Source organism: Pseudopodoces humilis, chromosome 18, assembly GCF_049639895.1.
Source record: "Pseudopodoces humilis isolate 2021_Gansu_Grassland_sample_001 chromosome 18, ASM4963989v1, whole genome shotgun sequence".
Taxonomy (NCBI): Eukaryota; Metazoa; Chordata; class Aves; order Passeriformes; family Paridae; genus Pseudopodoces; species Pseudopodoces humilis.
In genome coordinates, this window is record NC_142217.1 from 103,075 (window position 1) to 118,135 (window position 15,061).

At 47.0% G+C, this 15,061-nt stretch overlaps 1 protein-coding gene across 1 annotated transcript in view; it reads right to left on the reverse strand.

Annotated features, from left to right (window-relative positions):
• The window catches only part of LOC102104375 (uncharacterized), a 268,555-nt gene that overhangs the window by 85,483 nt on the left and 168,011 nt on the right, over nucleotides 1–15,061 (reverse strand). Inside the window, 1 exon segment of the mRNA XM_088063819.1 lies at nucleotides 1,257–1,732. Coding sequence (XP_087919945.1) covers nucleotides 1,257–1,732 — 476 coding nt within the window.

Consider the following 15,061-nt stretch of genomic DNA (forward strand, 5'->3'; position numbering starts at 1 on the left):
GAAAAAACTCTTGCAGTCCTTGCCAGCCATTTCAGGAGAGATCCCCAGAGACAGAGGAACTTCTCCTCCCTTTGTTTTTGGGGGATCTTCTCTGGCACAGAGTAGTGGTTGTTTGAAGTTGGTGCCATCACCAGGACCTGTTCCTATGGTCTGTTTCCATGGCAAACATCACAGCCCCTGTGGCTATAGCCCCATGCCAGGGGTGGTTGCCATGGACACCAGCTCACCCCCCCCCTGGAGCCAGAGCCCATTGCCATGGCAACCATTTGCAGTCCCATCCCCAGGCTCATGGGATCCCAGAGCCACAGAATTGGCTGAGTTGGGAGGGAGCCATGGGGATCCTCCAGTCCAACTGCTGACCCTGCACAGGACACCCCAACAATCCCAGCCTGGGCCTGGCAGCGCTGGCCAAACGCTGCTGGAGCTCAGACAGCCCTGGAGCTGGGAGCCTTCCCTGGGGAGCCTGTTCAGTGCTCCAGCAGCCTCAGGGGAAAAACCTTTTCCTCACATCCAGCCTAAACCTGCCTGCCTCAGCTCCAGCCGCTCCCTCCACTCCTGTCCCTGGGCACCAGAGGGAAGAGGTTCCCGCAGCCCCCAGCCAGGGATCTGCTCCCAAGGTTGCTGCCATGGCAACCAGGCCTGGCACCAGCTGGGATGCTTGGTTTCCACAGGCTGGGCTTCAGGAATGGGAGTCACCAGTTTCCTGCCCTGGCTGAAACCGCACTGCCGCTCGCTTCCCCCCTACCTCCCATGGAAAGCACAGAAGGCAAAGATCCCAGGCTGGGTTAAGAACAATTTATTGAGAATAGCAACGGGATAAGGAAGAAACAGACACAGAAATAATTTTGGTAACAGAAGGGATAAGACAAACCATTCACAGGGAAAACTAAAATGCTACAGACTGGCTCTTCCTGGACACGCATTTCCTCCTGCCAGGAAAGGACACCCTTCTCCTCTGGTGAGAGAGAGGGAGTCCCTTTCCTGCCCCTGCAATGACCTGAGATGGGATTGAATATAATGACAGACCCTCATGTTCTTTGATCCCACATGAATATCATAACCATTGCCATGGGCAGGAAAAGGTACAGGTGTCTTCCCAGCATGGATCACAGGGAACATGGATCACCAGGTCTCTTCCCAAAGTTGGTCCTCCAAGGGGGAGATGCAGCTGGAGCAGTGCACAAAGCTCTTCCTGCACTTTGGGACATTTGCAGAGCTTTCCTTACCGGTGCCTCCGTTGGAGTTTGGTCAAGTTAGAGCTCTGGGTGAAGCTCTTTCCACACTGGGGACACTTGTAGGGTCTCTCCCCAGTGTGGATGCGTTTGTGGGTAATGAGGTGAGAGCTGTGGCTGAAGCTCTTCCCACATTCCCCACACTCGTAGGGCCTCTCCCCAGTGTGGATGCGTCGGTGCCTGATGAGGTTGGAGTTTCGATTGAAGCCATCCCCACAGTCGGGGCAGCGGAAGGGCCTCTCATCCGTGTGAATCCGCTGGTGCTGGACGAGATTGGAGCTGGTCTGAAACCTCTTCCCACACTCAGGACACTCGTAGGGCCTCTCCCCAGTGTGGATGCGCTGGTGGATGATGCGTTGGGGGCTGAAGCTGAAGCCCTTCCCACATTCCCCACACTCGTAGGCCCATTCCCCAGTGTGGATCATCGGGTGGCTGATCAGGGTTTTCCTCTGGCTGAAACCCTTCCCACACTCCAAGCACTTGTAGGGCTTCTCCCCATCCTGAAGCTGCTCATGGACCACCAGCTCAGAGCCCTGGCTGGATCTCTGGCCACTTTCCCAGCACAGGGTGGGTCTTTCCTCCTCAGAGCACCCTGGGATGGGTTTGGAGCCCCTCCTCCGGCGGGATCTCTGAAGCTTTTCCTCCCTGTTGGATTCCTGCGCTGTGGAGCTGCTCAAAACGGCCTCTCCCATGATGTTCTGCTGTGGGGATTTGTCCTCCCTGGTCTCCATCCTCAGCTCCTGGTCTGGGGGAGGAAAGACAAGGAGAGGATGGGATTTGCCTCTGTGCCATAGGGAAGGGGAAGGAGATCCCCCCAGTGTGTCCCCGGCAGGATGGCATCGGCAGCGGGGTTGTCCTGCAGCCAGGGGCCATGCTGGGCTGGGAGATGGAGCAGGAGAGAGGGGTAAAAGGGCACTGACTTCCTCCTCACCTGCCTGGGTGTCCCGGGGCATCTTCCTCTTTCTCGTAGCATTCTCCTCCATCCAGCCAAGATCTGGGATTGGGAACTCCTGGTTTGAGAGAAAACAAGGGATGAGCATATTGAGTTTGTAGGTCCGTCTGTTCAGATCCCTCTCTTTAGAAGTCACCTGGGCATCTGAGATGTCTTGGTTTGAAAGGAAAGGTGTTTGCTTAGGAAGACAGAAACCTACACTGAAATATATAAAAATGTAAGCAACCACCCCCTCCGAATTCTTATAATCTTGAAATCAAAGTGCTCTCAAATAAAGATATAGGAATAGGAATAATAATTCCTTTCTAAAGAAATTAAAATGAAAATGCAGCAGTTCAAAAACAAAAAACCAACAAAAAACCAGCTCTCTGAGAGAGTCAGAATGCAACCTGACACCTCATTGGTTAGGGTCCTGGCAGCAGTTCAATTAATTGGAGGCTGCAGTCCTCCTGGAGTGACAGACGTGGTTCTGTTAAAGCAGTGATCCCATAGAAGGGTGTAGCTTACCTCTGAAGTTCCGGTGCTGTAGATGGGTCTGGTCTCTCCTCTGGGAATCCAGTGGAGAAAGACTGCCTGTGGTGTTCTGATTCCCAGATTATATCCAGTCAGGAATGCTTGGCTCCTCCCCCTGGGTGGAGCATCTCACAATGGGATGATGTCATTTTATCAGTCCTGCAGTGAGACTCAATGGCCCATTAACAGAAGATATCCCCCTGGAGGGAGGATGGGTGGTGGAAGAGATAAAGAGCACTGCCCCACCTGGTTTTAATGGCTGGCCCATTAACAGAAGATATCCCCCAGTTATGAGGGATGGGTCATGGAGGAGGTAAAGAAAACTGCCTCTACCAGGTTTTAACAGATGTTGATAGAATACATACTTTTGGTTACATCTTGCATTGCAACCTAAGACATGGGGTTCATAAAAATTTTACACCACCAAAATTCCACCCTGAAAATATCTTCCAGGAGTTCCCCATTTCTGTTCTCTCCCTTTTGGTGTTCAGGTTTTCCCCTGTGTCCCAGCTCCTGGGGGTTACGCTTGTACTGGGGGTCCCCTGTCTACTCGGTCCCTGCCCTGCCCAGGCTGCTGGGAGTGCCAGTAATATAAAAAGTTTTCAACGTTTCTGTCTCCCCACTTAGGGATGCTGGGACCCCCCAATGTCCTCCCAAGGGGCATTTTCCACTTATCTTTGGAGTTCTTCATTCTCCAAACATCCTCCCCAAAAAACCCAACCCCTCAGGATGTCTGGGCTGAGCTCCCCCTCCCCGGTCAACTGTGGGATGGGGGGTGATGACCCCACAGTTGGGGGGGGCCTGTGAATTCAGGGAGTGCTCGACCTCGTGCTTCCTTCTCCTTTCTCTGATCCTCCTTTGTCCCTCCTTCAGGCTGAAGAAGCTGCTCAAGGAGTCAGAAGCAAAACATCAAGTCCCTTGGAGCTTCAATCGGCCCCACTGAGGGCAGGGACTGCCAAAGGCTCCCCAGGGACTGGTGAGAGCAGATCCTGGAGGCCAGGATTGCCGAGAGCCAAAGGGTCTGAGCAGGGAACTGCAATGCTGAGCAAGCCCTGGCTGGGTTGGAGGAAGCAGAAAGGCCAAGCCCTGAGCCCAGGCCTGGCACAGCAGGGCCTGTCCCTCACGGGTGGCTCGGGGCTCTTTGTGGGGCAGTGGGATGTGAGGGGCAACAAGGACAAATGCCATAAACCTGTGTGACACTCCAGATCCTTATGGAACCAAGGGGCCAGTGGGACACTGTGGGAAGTTGAAGAACCAAGGGGATCATTTTGGCACTCTTGGGCCCATGGAACCACAGGGCCACTGGGACACTGTGGGGTCTCATGGAAACAAGAGGCCATTGTGAGTCTGCAGGGCTGTAACCCCCTAGAACACTTCAATGCTGGTGGTAACCAAAGGTTCCTGTGCTTGAGTTTGGTGCACAGGAGAAACACCAACCAGATCTTCTCAACATGGACAGATGCAAATAATATTCTTGGTAGGAAGGGACCCACAAGGATCATCAAATCCAGCTCTTAAGTGAATGGCCACACAAGGATTGAACCCACAGCCTTGGTGATGCTTGGTGATTTAACGGGCAAAATATAGACAATCAAGGAACTATGGCAAAGGGTTTAATACAACATCCAACTGAACATAAAACTCTTACCATAGCATTAACTTTGCAAATTTAGCTCATTTAACCTAAAAAGTGTTAGCCCTTAAGATTTTGGGTAACATAAAGGTATCCAAAAATGTTCCAGGTACGTAGGATAGGAAGGAGAAGAAAAGGAGACCAGAAGGACAGAAGATCTACAGAAAAACACTTCCAGGATGATCCCAGTGACTACAATCACAGTCACTCCCAGTATGAGCTGTTGCACCCAGTCACCTCTAGTATGGTTCCAGTCACTCCCAGGCCCTCCCAGTATGATTCCAGTCATGGCCAGAGTGACTCCCTGTCATTCCCAGGATGGGCTCAGTTACTCTCAGTCACCTCCAGCATGGTTCTTGTCACAGACAGCACCTTTCCATTTGCTCCCAGTATGATCCCAGCTAATTCCAGTAGGATCCCAGTATGACCCCAGCATGGGCACAGCTGCTCCCAGGATTATCCAGTGTGGTTCCAGTTGTTCCCATTTACCTGCACTGTGGTTTCAGTCTCCCCCAGTCTATCCCAGTTGCTCCTAGTCACTCCTCAGGTGCTTCCAGCCTGATCCCAGTTGCTCCCAGCCACTCCCAGTCACCCTGAGTGCAGTCCCAGTTGCTGCCAGTGTGGTTCCAGTCTTGCCCAGCATGGCCCAGCTGCTCCCACTGTGATCCCAGTGTTGCCCGATCCGAAGAAAACACAAACAACCGAAGTCGTTTATGCGGTGCTTTATTGAGGGCCCGGGAGCCTGTGGACTAGCGTCCAAAGACAGAGCCCCACTTCACAGAAAAATCACAGGGATTTTATATGTTTTCTACACGATTTCTTCATCATCACAATTTCTTACTTCCCTTTCACTACTTGGTACGATTATCTCTCTGACATTTAAGTTTTGCCAAAAGGTACATTCCTAGATTATCTCCTAGTTACACTGCTTACATTGCAGTATTTGCTATATAGTTCATCTGCAGGTTACATGTGGCCTACCAAGCCTTAGCATAACTACTACTAATGTCAACTAATGCTAACTATTGACGTTTGTTACTATCTTAATAATACAGTTTATTGAACCAAATGGCAACAATTTCCCCCCCTTTTGAGCATTCTTCAATCTTCTGCAAAAATGCTCAACTCTTAGTTATCATTGGTTCTTTCAAATGCTGGATTATCTTGCCCAACGACATCTTCATATTTCGGAGGAGGTAGGCGTCTTTTATTGAGGCGTATCTCATTGGTTCTTGCCAAGGCTTTTATAACTCTTCTGGTGCGTCTTGTTTCTTTTTCGATGACTCCTAGAACACACTTATAGGCTAACCAAATGATTAATAACAAAACTACAAATAACAGAATGTACTGTACTATTGACGAAACCCATCCAGAAACCTGAAGTCCTAAGGACTCAAATATAGCTCCGATCCAATTATGTTGTGCTTCTTTTTCAATTTCTCTTGTTTTGGATTCAATCGTTTCCAATTGAGAAATACCTTTTTCTACTTCAATGGTCACATTTGGAATATGGATGCAGCAATGGTCAATTTTCGTTTTTAGATATTGACACACACCATGCTCTTTTAACAATAGCATATCTAGTGCCATCCTGTTCTGTAAAGTCATTCGGGATGTGGCTTGTAATTGCAAATTCATGTCTTTAAATCTTTTCTTAGTGGCTGCTGCTAATCTCTCAGTTTGCCCTAGCAATTTGTATAGCATTTCTCTGTTCCTGTAGGAGGCTACAGGTGCAAATAGTGATTCTAAAGCCCATCTAAATTTAACTCCACCCTCTGGCTCGTGCTATTCATTTTCTAACTCAGTGAATGCATCCACTTTTCTTTTTTTCCGGTTGGGTTTTAATTTTGATTGTTTCCACAGGGGGTAGAGGGTTGGGACTCTTAGAGTTATTTGTGTCACAGGCCCATCTATAGGAATATGCGTAGCCCATTGTCCATGTCCCATTACCCAAACTAGATTTCTTGGACTTTTAATAGTAGTAACTCTACAACTTACAGCTCGTCTGATTCCACTGTTTCCGGATGCTTCTCTTGTAATTGTATGATTAAATTTTCTACATTCACATCCTCACTTAAGTAGTACTCTAAGAGGTGCTAGGCTAATTTGGCTTTCAGGGGTATCACATGTAATAACTTTGGTACAATTCCAGTTTTCTTTAGCTGCTTTAATTTCTCTTGTAGAGGTCCCTGTTCTATAGACTTCTTCCGAGGTTTGATTTTTACTTCTTGTCCATTGTATACACCAATCTACTGCTCCAATATAGCTATAATGTTCCAATAAACTCGGACCCCATACGGTTTTCCAATCGTCCCACAATGTGGTTTGGCTCGTAATATTTTGACAATCTTGTAACTCATCATAACTACACTACCCTACACTATTAAACCCTCTTATACGGGTAAATTGGCTGTTCGGCAGTTTCATGCAATCTTCTTCAGGTCAGACAACTACCATTTGGACAGTCTTTTGACATACCATAGATGCGTTGTCTGCCGTTTCAGGTAGTAATGGAATGGGAATTATTCCTCACGGAATTGGTTCTCCTGCTGCTTGTGGGAGGGGCAAGCATGCCGTAATTCGAGACACATTTTGGACCTTTCCAAAATCTCTAATCAATCCTACTACAAAATTCTCTTGTTCGTGACTTTGATGTGCAGCTACTTCTATATCTCTCAGTTCTCTATGCTTCTTTTGTGCATCCTTACCCCAAACTGTGACAATATTTGCTTCTGGACAATCAGCACCTTTCTTCCAGGTTGCTTGCACATTCTGGACTTCAGTTTTCTGGTCATAGGTCAGGTTCTCATCCATCCTTTTCACTGGTTTGGTAACTGCAACTACAATAGAACCGTTAACAAGAATTGGTTTCGTCATTACCAGTAACAATATAATCAAAAAGGCTACTTTCTGCGAAAGATCATCTGTGTTGGAGAGACTAGCTGAGTCTCCCATTGTACAGGGACTTTCTTGACTCGGGTGTAATGGATCCATGAGTCGGTTCTTTCGACCTTTACTGCAGTGTAAGTTGTCAGGATCACTTGACGGGGCCCGTCCCATGTCTCTTTCAAGGGGTGGGTGGACCAATTCTTCACGTACACTTGGTCTCCTGGTTGAATGTCATGCACCGGATTCTCCAGTGGCATAGGTCGATTCCACTGCAAGGTTCTCCTTAAAGCATTAAGAGTTCTGTTTAGTGACATGATGTAACCAAATATTGTCTGATCACCCTGCACGTGCAAGTCTCCTTTCAACACATTAGCATGGTATGGTTTTCCATATAGAATTTCGTATGGACTAACTCCCACTCGCTCCCTGGGTTTGATTCTGATTCTGAGCAATGCCAATGGCAGTGCCTGTGGCCACTGTATCTTTGCCTCTTGGCAAATTTTCTTAATTTGTCCCTTAATTGTTTGATTCATCCGTTCCACCTGACCACTCGATTGAGGTCGCCAAGGGGTGTGTAAGTCCCAAGATATGTCTAACATCCTGGCCACCTCTTGTACTATTCCTGCTGTAAAGTGTGGGCCTCTATCTGATGACAGTCTTAACGGTACCCCAAATCTTGGAATGATTTCTTTCAACAGTGTTTTGATCACTTCCTTTGCCTGATTGGTGCGACAAGGAAAGGCCTCAGGCCATCCTGAAAAAGTGCATACATACACTAAAAGATACTTAAAGTTCTGTGCTTTCGGTAATTCTGAAAAATCTACTTGCCAGTAATCTCCTGGTTCTGGTCCCACTTGTAATTTTTCTAACTGAATCTGTTTCCTAACTATTGGGTTATTCTTCAAACAAGTTGAACACATGGCATTCACCCGTTTTGCCAATGTTAACATCTGGTTAGAAATTACTTCTCTTTTTAGAAATGTTACCAATGCCTCTGCTCCCCAATGGCATTTATTATGTTCCGTCTCTAAGATGGCTTTCATAATTCGGGTGGGAACTACAACTTGTCCCATGATTGTTACATACCATCTAGTTGCATTCTTCTGCACTTTCAGCAGCGATGCTAGTTTTTCATCATCCGGGGAATACTTCGGTTCTTGAATTAAATGTGGAGTTACAGGACTCACCTTAGTGGGTATCAGGGCTCTTTGGGTCCACACTTCTCTGGCCGCTTCTCGTGCTGTGACATCAGCTAATTTGTTCCCTCTATATATTTTTCCTTCCTCCTTCTGGTGACCTCTCACATGCATTATTGCAACCTTTTCAAGTTGGTGTACTGCATCTAGCAAGGCTAGAATTTCAGTTCTATATTTGATAGTAGTTCTTTGGGAGTTCAATAACCCTCGTTCTTTCCACAAGGCGCCATGAATGTGCACAACTCCAAAAGCATATTTAGAATCAGTCCATATATTCACTTTCTTTCCGGAACTTAACATTAGGGCTCTAGTGAGTCCAATGATCTCAGCTCGCTGAGCTGACGTTCCAGGAGCCAAGGCCTTTGCTTCCACTACAGTGGTAACTGTTACCACTGCATATCCCGCATACCTGGTACCGTTTTCTACAAAGCTGGACCCGTCGGTGAACAGTTCCCAATCCGGATCTTCCATTGGAACATCTTTCAAATCCATTCGGCTGGCATACACTTGTTCAATCACCTCCATGCAGTCATGTGCTAATTTTCCTTCTTCCTGCTCACTGCGGAGAAATTCTGCTGGGTTAACATGATTAGTCATTTTTAGATCTACATCATCCTGTTCTCTCAGAATTGCTTGGTATTGCAGCATTCTGCTGGATGAAAGCCAGTGACCCCCCTTTTGTTCCAAGACTGCCAGTACCATGTGAGGCACAAATACCTCTATTTTCCTTCCCAAAGTCAATTTCCTGGCTTCATGGATGAGGATCACTGTGGCCATAACTGCCCGCAAGCATGACGGCCAACCAGCACTTACTGTATCTAGTTGCTTTGAGAAATACCCTACCGGGCGTTTCCATGAACCAAGTCTCTGAGCTAGCACTCCCAGTGCCAATTTGTCTCTCATTCACATACAACTGAAAGTCCTTGTTTAAATCTGGAAGGCCTAATGCCGGAGCTTCTTTCAATGCCTGTTTCAAGTCTTCAAAGGCCTTTTTCCTCTGTCGATTCCAGCTCAACTGCGGTTCTTTCAAAGCTTCATATAATGGTTTAGCTAGAAGTCCAAAATTCAGAATCCACAGCCTGCACCACTCTACCATTCCCAAAAAGGACCTTAGTTCTTGATGGTTCCTGGGAAGGGGAATAGCACAAATAGCTTCTACTCGATTGACTCCCAACCGTCTCTGGCCTTGGGTGATTTCACATTCCAAATATATTACACTTTCTTTTATTAGCTGTGCTTTTTCTTTTGACACTCGGTAGCCAGCTTGGCCCAGCATATTCAACAGAGCAATAGTCAATTTCAGACACATTCCTTTTTCTGCTGTCGCTAAAAAGATATCATCCACGTACTGGAGAATGACATAAGAGGAAGGTAACTCTCTTACCTCAGCAGTCTTCCATTCTTCCAATTCCTTTGCCAGTTGATTTCCAAATATTGTAGGGCTGTTTTTGAATCCTTGCGGCAGTCGAGACCAGGTGAGCTGTCTCTTTCTTCCAGTATCAGGACTGTCCCATTCAAAGGCAAAATATTTCTTGCTTTCCAATGCCAGAGGGATGCAGAAAAAAGCATCTTTCAAATCAATAACAGAGAACCATTTAAATTTTTCTGACACAGATGTTAATAAAGTATATGGATTGGCAACCACTGGGTGAATGTCTTTAGTAATGTTATTAATTGCCCTCAAATCTTGCACTAGCCGATACTTACCATTGGGTTTTCTAACTGGAAAAATAGGAGTGTTAAAGTCTGATTCACATTCCTGCAAAATTCCTTGTGCTAAAAACTGAGTTATCAAAGGAGCGACACCCTGTTTAGCTTTTAACTTGATTGGGTATTGTTTTATTCTCACTGGCTGAGCTCCTCCTTTTAATTCTACTACCACCAGCTGAGCAGCTTTTGATTTTCTTGGATTCCCAGTCTCCCATACCCAAGGTACTACAGCTTGATCTACTTCAATAGGAATAGGAGAGGGATCAATTTCTTTTATTACAAACAATTTAGCAATTTCTTCTCCCGGAACCTCTAATTTCACCCTCCCATTCTCGAATATGATTTTGACATTTAATGATGACAAGAAATCTCTGCCAAGCAATGGCTTGGGGCAATTAGGCATGTACAAAAACTGATGATCTAATTCTTTTCCTCCAAATCTCAAATTTAATGGTTGTAAAAAACGGTCTTTCTTCTAATTGTCCTGTTGCCCCCACTACCTGTATGGTAGTATCGCTGATAGGTCCTAACCTTTTGTTTAAAACTGAATGCGTTGCCCCCGTATCCACGATAAACTCTTGTTCTTTCCCATCAATATCAATCCTGACCCTCAAGTCCTGTTCTAGTCAGCTTTGATTCTGATAATTTCCCAATACAAATGCTTGGGCGCCACCTACTGGATTCACGGGGTAACCTGTTGGTCCATTCACTGGCATTCCTCCCAATCCAGCTTTCACTGGGCACTCATTCTTCCAGTGTCCTATCTGACGACAGAACGCGCATTGATTGGGAGCAATCTCTCCTTGCTGGGGACTAGGAGGGGCCATCCCCCGTCCTCTAAATTTAACATTCTGGAATCCTGCCCTGCCACGTCCAGAACCATGACCGCGCCCAAAACCACCTCTGCCTCCCCCCCTTTCACTGGCTTGCTGCATTATAGCTAGTATGTTCGCCTGCTGTTTCTTGGCTGTTTCTCTTTCCCTGTTATTATAAACTTTCCAAGCCACTTCTAGCATTTTATCCAGATCCCGAGTATCTTGTCCTTCTAATTTCTGCAGTTTTTTTGCGGATATCTTCCTGTGTCTGACCAAAAAAGATTAAAGCAAGCTGCAATTTTCTTGCTTCACTGTCGATCTCCAAATCAGTGAAGCGTCTAGCAGTTTCTTTAAGTCTTTCTAAAAACGCCGAGGGAGATTCATTCTTATCCTGCCTGACAGAATACAGTTTTGACCAATTTAGCGTCTTAGGCATCCCAGTCCTGATTCCTTCTACTAACAACTCTTGGTACACCTTGATAGATTCCATTCCTTCGACCCTGTTTGGATCCCACCCCGGATCATCGCTCGGAACTAAGTCATTTACTGTTTCTACTGTACAACGCAGCCTAATCACCTCTCGAGCACGCTCTTTCATTGCCCGTAACACCATCTCCTTTTCAGTGGAATCCATCAAAGTATCTAGCAAAACCTGCATGTCATTCCAATCTGGATTCTGGGTTTTAATTATCATTTTGACCACCCGGGCCACCCTCTCCGGATTCTCACGGTGACAGCCTGCTGACTGCTTCCAAATCACCAGATCTCCTGGGGAGAAAGGCACTTTCACAAGCACTTTCTCTCCTTGGGGTCTCATAGCTTCCCTTAAAGGGGCAATAAGCTGGGATTCCCCGTAATTTTTACGTCCCTGTCTAGTTCATGCCGCGAGCGGAGTATTTCACCGATTCTGGGGAGAAACAGGGGAAGGGGTTTTAGGTCGGATAACAACTTTCTTAACATTCCCCGGTACTACCGTTAAATTTGCCACCTCTTCCTCCTCATCCTCATCCTCAGTGCTGGTTTCTGGTAACAGTGGATACAAAGAGGAATGGGGAGAGACAGAGGGAAGAGGTGAGACAGCAGGAGGGGTTGAGACAGCAGGAGGGGTTGAGACAGCAGGAGGGGGGGGTGAAGCAGGAAGCGCACCGGGTGACACCATAAAAGACAAATCCTCCTCTGGTCGAGAGGTTAAGGCTAAGCACTGAATCAGGGGTGTTGATACACATTTAGATCCTTCTTTACAACCCCCGCACTTAGATTCTTTCATCTCCAATACCATTATTCCACACTCAATCTGCCATTCCTTTTTACGGCGCAGTAAATGAAACAAGTCTAAATACTGTATTTCATCCCATTTTTCATTTTCCTCCAGACAGCGCATTAACGAATTTATGGTGTCAAAATCCACAGTACCATTCTCTGGCCATGACGGCCCTTCTCGCTTATATTCGGGCCACCAATGATTACAATAGTCAATCATTTTATCCTTACTCATCTCCTGGAAAAACCTTTCACTTTTCCACCTCTTCAGTAAACATCCCAGCGGGGTATTTTCTGGGATACCTTTATTAGACTGAACCATAAACTTAAGTGTCTTGAATGGCATTTTGAACCTTACTCACAGCCGTACAAAAACTCGGTAACTAATAGCAACAACCAATATGCAGCAATATATGAAACAATAAAAACCACAATCAATATTGACAGTCCAACAAAATCAATCATACCACGCACTCACACAACAATCACTTCAATACTGAGGTAGTTTCATTTTTAGCAGCAACAAATTCAACTAACGATTATATTAATCCAATAAGCAGCAATATACAAAACCACAATCCAGAATTAAGCAAACTACATACAACAAACAAAAAGGATTAAATACCAGATAAATACCAGACCAATCCAACTTGCCGCTTCTCGACGCCGCGAGGGGCAAGTGCCGGACCTGCGCAGCTTTCGCCGCGTCTGACAGCCAGCGCCTAGGCTTCCCAGACCAACCAGATGTCTTAGCCCAACCCTGTGAGGATCGCCGCCTCGTCTTATGAGCAGGCACCCAAACCAGAACCAGAAAAAAATAAAGCACCTTCGGGCTTACCTTTTGCAGTCGTCCGTCAGGTGCGGGGGCCGGGCACGAACCGATGACTCCCCGAGAATCACTCGGTGCTGGCGTGGAGTGGATCAGAACGCGAACTGCCCCAGGCACCTTCGGAGTCCTGCCGCGGTTGCCAGAAAACTGTTGCCCAATCCGAAGAAAACACAAACAACCGAAGTCGTTTATGCGGTGCTTTATTGAGGGCCCGGGAGCCTGTGGACTAGCGTCCAAAGACAGAGCCCCACTTCACAGAAAAATCACAGGGATTTTATATGTTTTCTACACGATTTCTTCATCATCACAATTTCTTACTTCCCTTTCACTACTTGGTACGATTATCTCTCTGACATTTAAGTTTTGCCAAAAGGTACATTCCTAGATTATCTCCTAGTTACACTGCTTACATTGCAGTATTTGCTATATAGTTCATCTGCAGGTTACATGTGGCCTACCAAGCCTTAGCATAACTACTACTAATGTCAACTAATGCTAACTATTGACGTTTGTTACTATCTTAATAATACAGTTTATTGAACCAAATGGCAACACCAGTAGGATGCCAGTTGCCCTCAGCATGGTTCCAGTTGTTCCCTGTTCCTCTCGGTGTGATCACAGTTCCACCCAGTTGCCCCCAGTATAGTGTCAGTCCCTCTCCAGATGATCCCAGCTGCTCCCAGCATGGTCCCAGTCATGCCCAATTGCCCCCAGTGCAGACCCAGTCACTCCCAGTTGTTCCCAGTTGTCCCCAGCATGGTTCCCATTGTTCCCAGTGTGTTCTCAGTCATCCCCAGTATGGTCACAGACACTCCCAGTATATCTCAGTTTGGTGCTTGTTATCCCAGTATGATCTCAGGCCCAGTATATCCCAGTCAAGCTGGGATTCACTCCCTGAATTCACAGCCCCCCCATCCGTGGAATCATCACCCCCCTATCCCACAGGTGACCAGGGAGGGGGAGCTCAGCCCAGATATCCTGGGGGGTTTCTGGGTTGGGTTTTTGGGGGTGATTATTGGAGAATGAAGAACACCAAAGCTGAGAAGAAAATGCCCTTTGGGGGGGACATTTGGGGTTCTCAGTGGCAGTTACCAGCAGAGGCAGCCTGGAGGAGCAGAGCCCTGTGTCCCCAAGAACCCCAAAGTGGGGAGCCCAGAGAGGGGGAGCACCATGATTCGTGGGACCCTCAGTTGCATAGAGAGGGGCAGGGGGGACTCCTTGGACCCCCTGCACCCCCAAGAAGGGAATAAGGGGATCAGGGACCCTGGGACCCCAAAAACTTCCAGCATCCCTAAGTGAGGAGATGGAAATGGGGGGAACTCTTCAAATTCCTGACACTCCCAGCAGCCAGAAGAGGTCAGGGACCGAGTAGACAGGGTTGTACAAGCGTGACCCCCAGCAGCTGGGACAGGGGTGAAACCCTGAACACCAAAAGGGAGAGAACAGAGATGGGACTAGAACTCCTGGGAGGAATTTTCAGGGTGGAATTTTGGTGGTGTAAAATTTTTATGGACCCCATGTCTTAGGTTGCAATGCAAGATGTAACCAAAATTATGTATTCTATCACCATCTGTTAAAACCTGGTAGAGCAGTTTTTATTATCTCCTTCATGACCCATCCCTCATAACTGGGGGATATCTTCTGTTAATGGGCCAACTGTTAAAATCAGGCGGGGCAGTGTTCTTTATCTCTTCCACCACCCATCCTCCCTCCAGGGGGATATCTTCTGTTAATGGGCCATTGAGTCTCACTGCAGGACTGATAAAATTACATCATCTCTTTGTGAGATGCTCCACCCAGGGGGCGGAGCCAAGCATTCCTGACTGGATATAATCTGGGAATCAGAACACCACAGGCAGCCTTTCTCCACTGGATTCCCAGAGGAGAGACCAGACCCATCTACAGCACTGGAACTTCAGAGGTAAACTACACCCTTCTACGGGATCATTGCTTCATCAGAACCACATCTGTCACTCCAGGAGGACTGCAGCCACCATTTAATTGGACTGTTACCAGCACCCTGAACAACAGG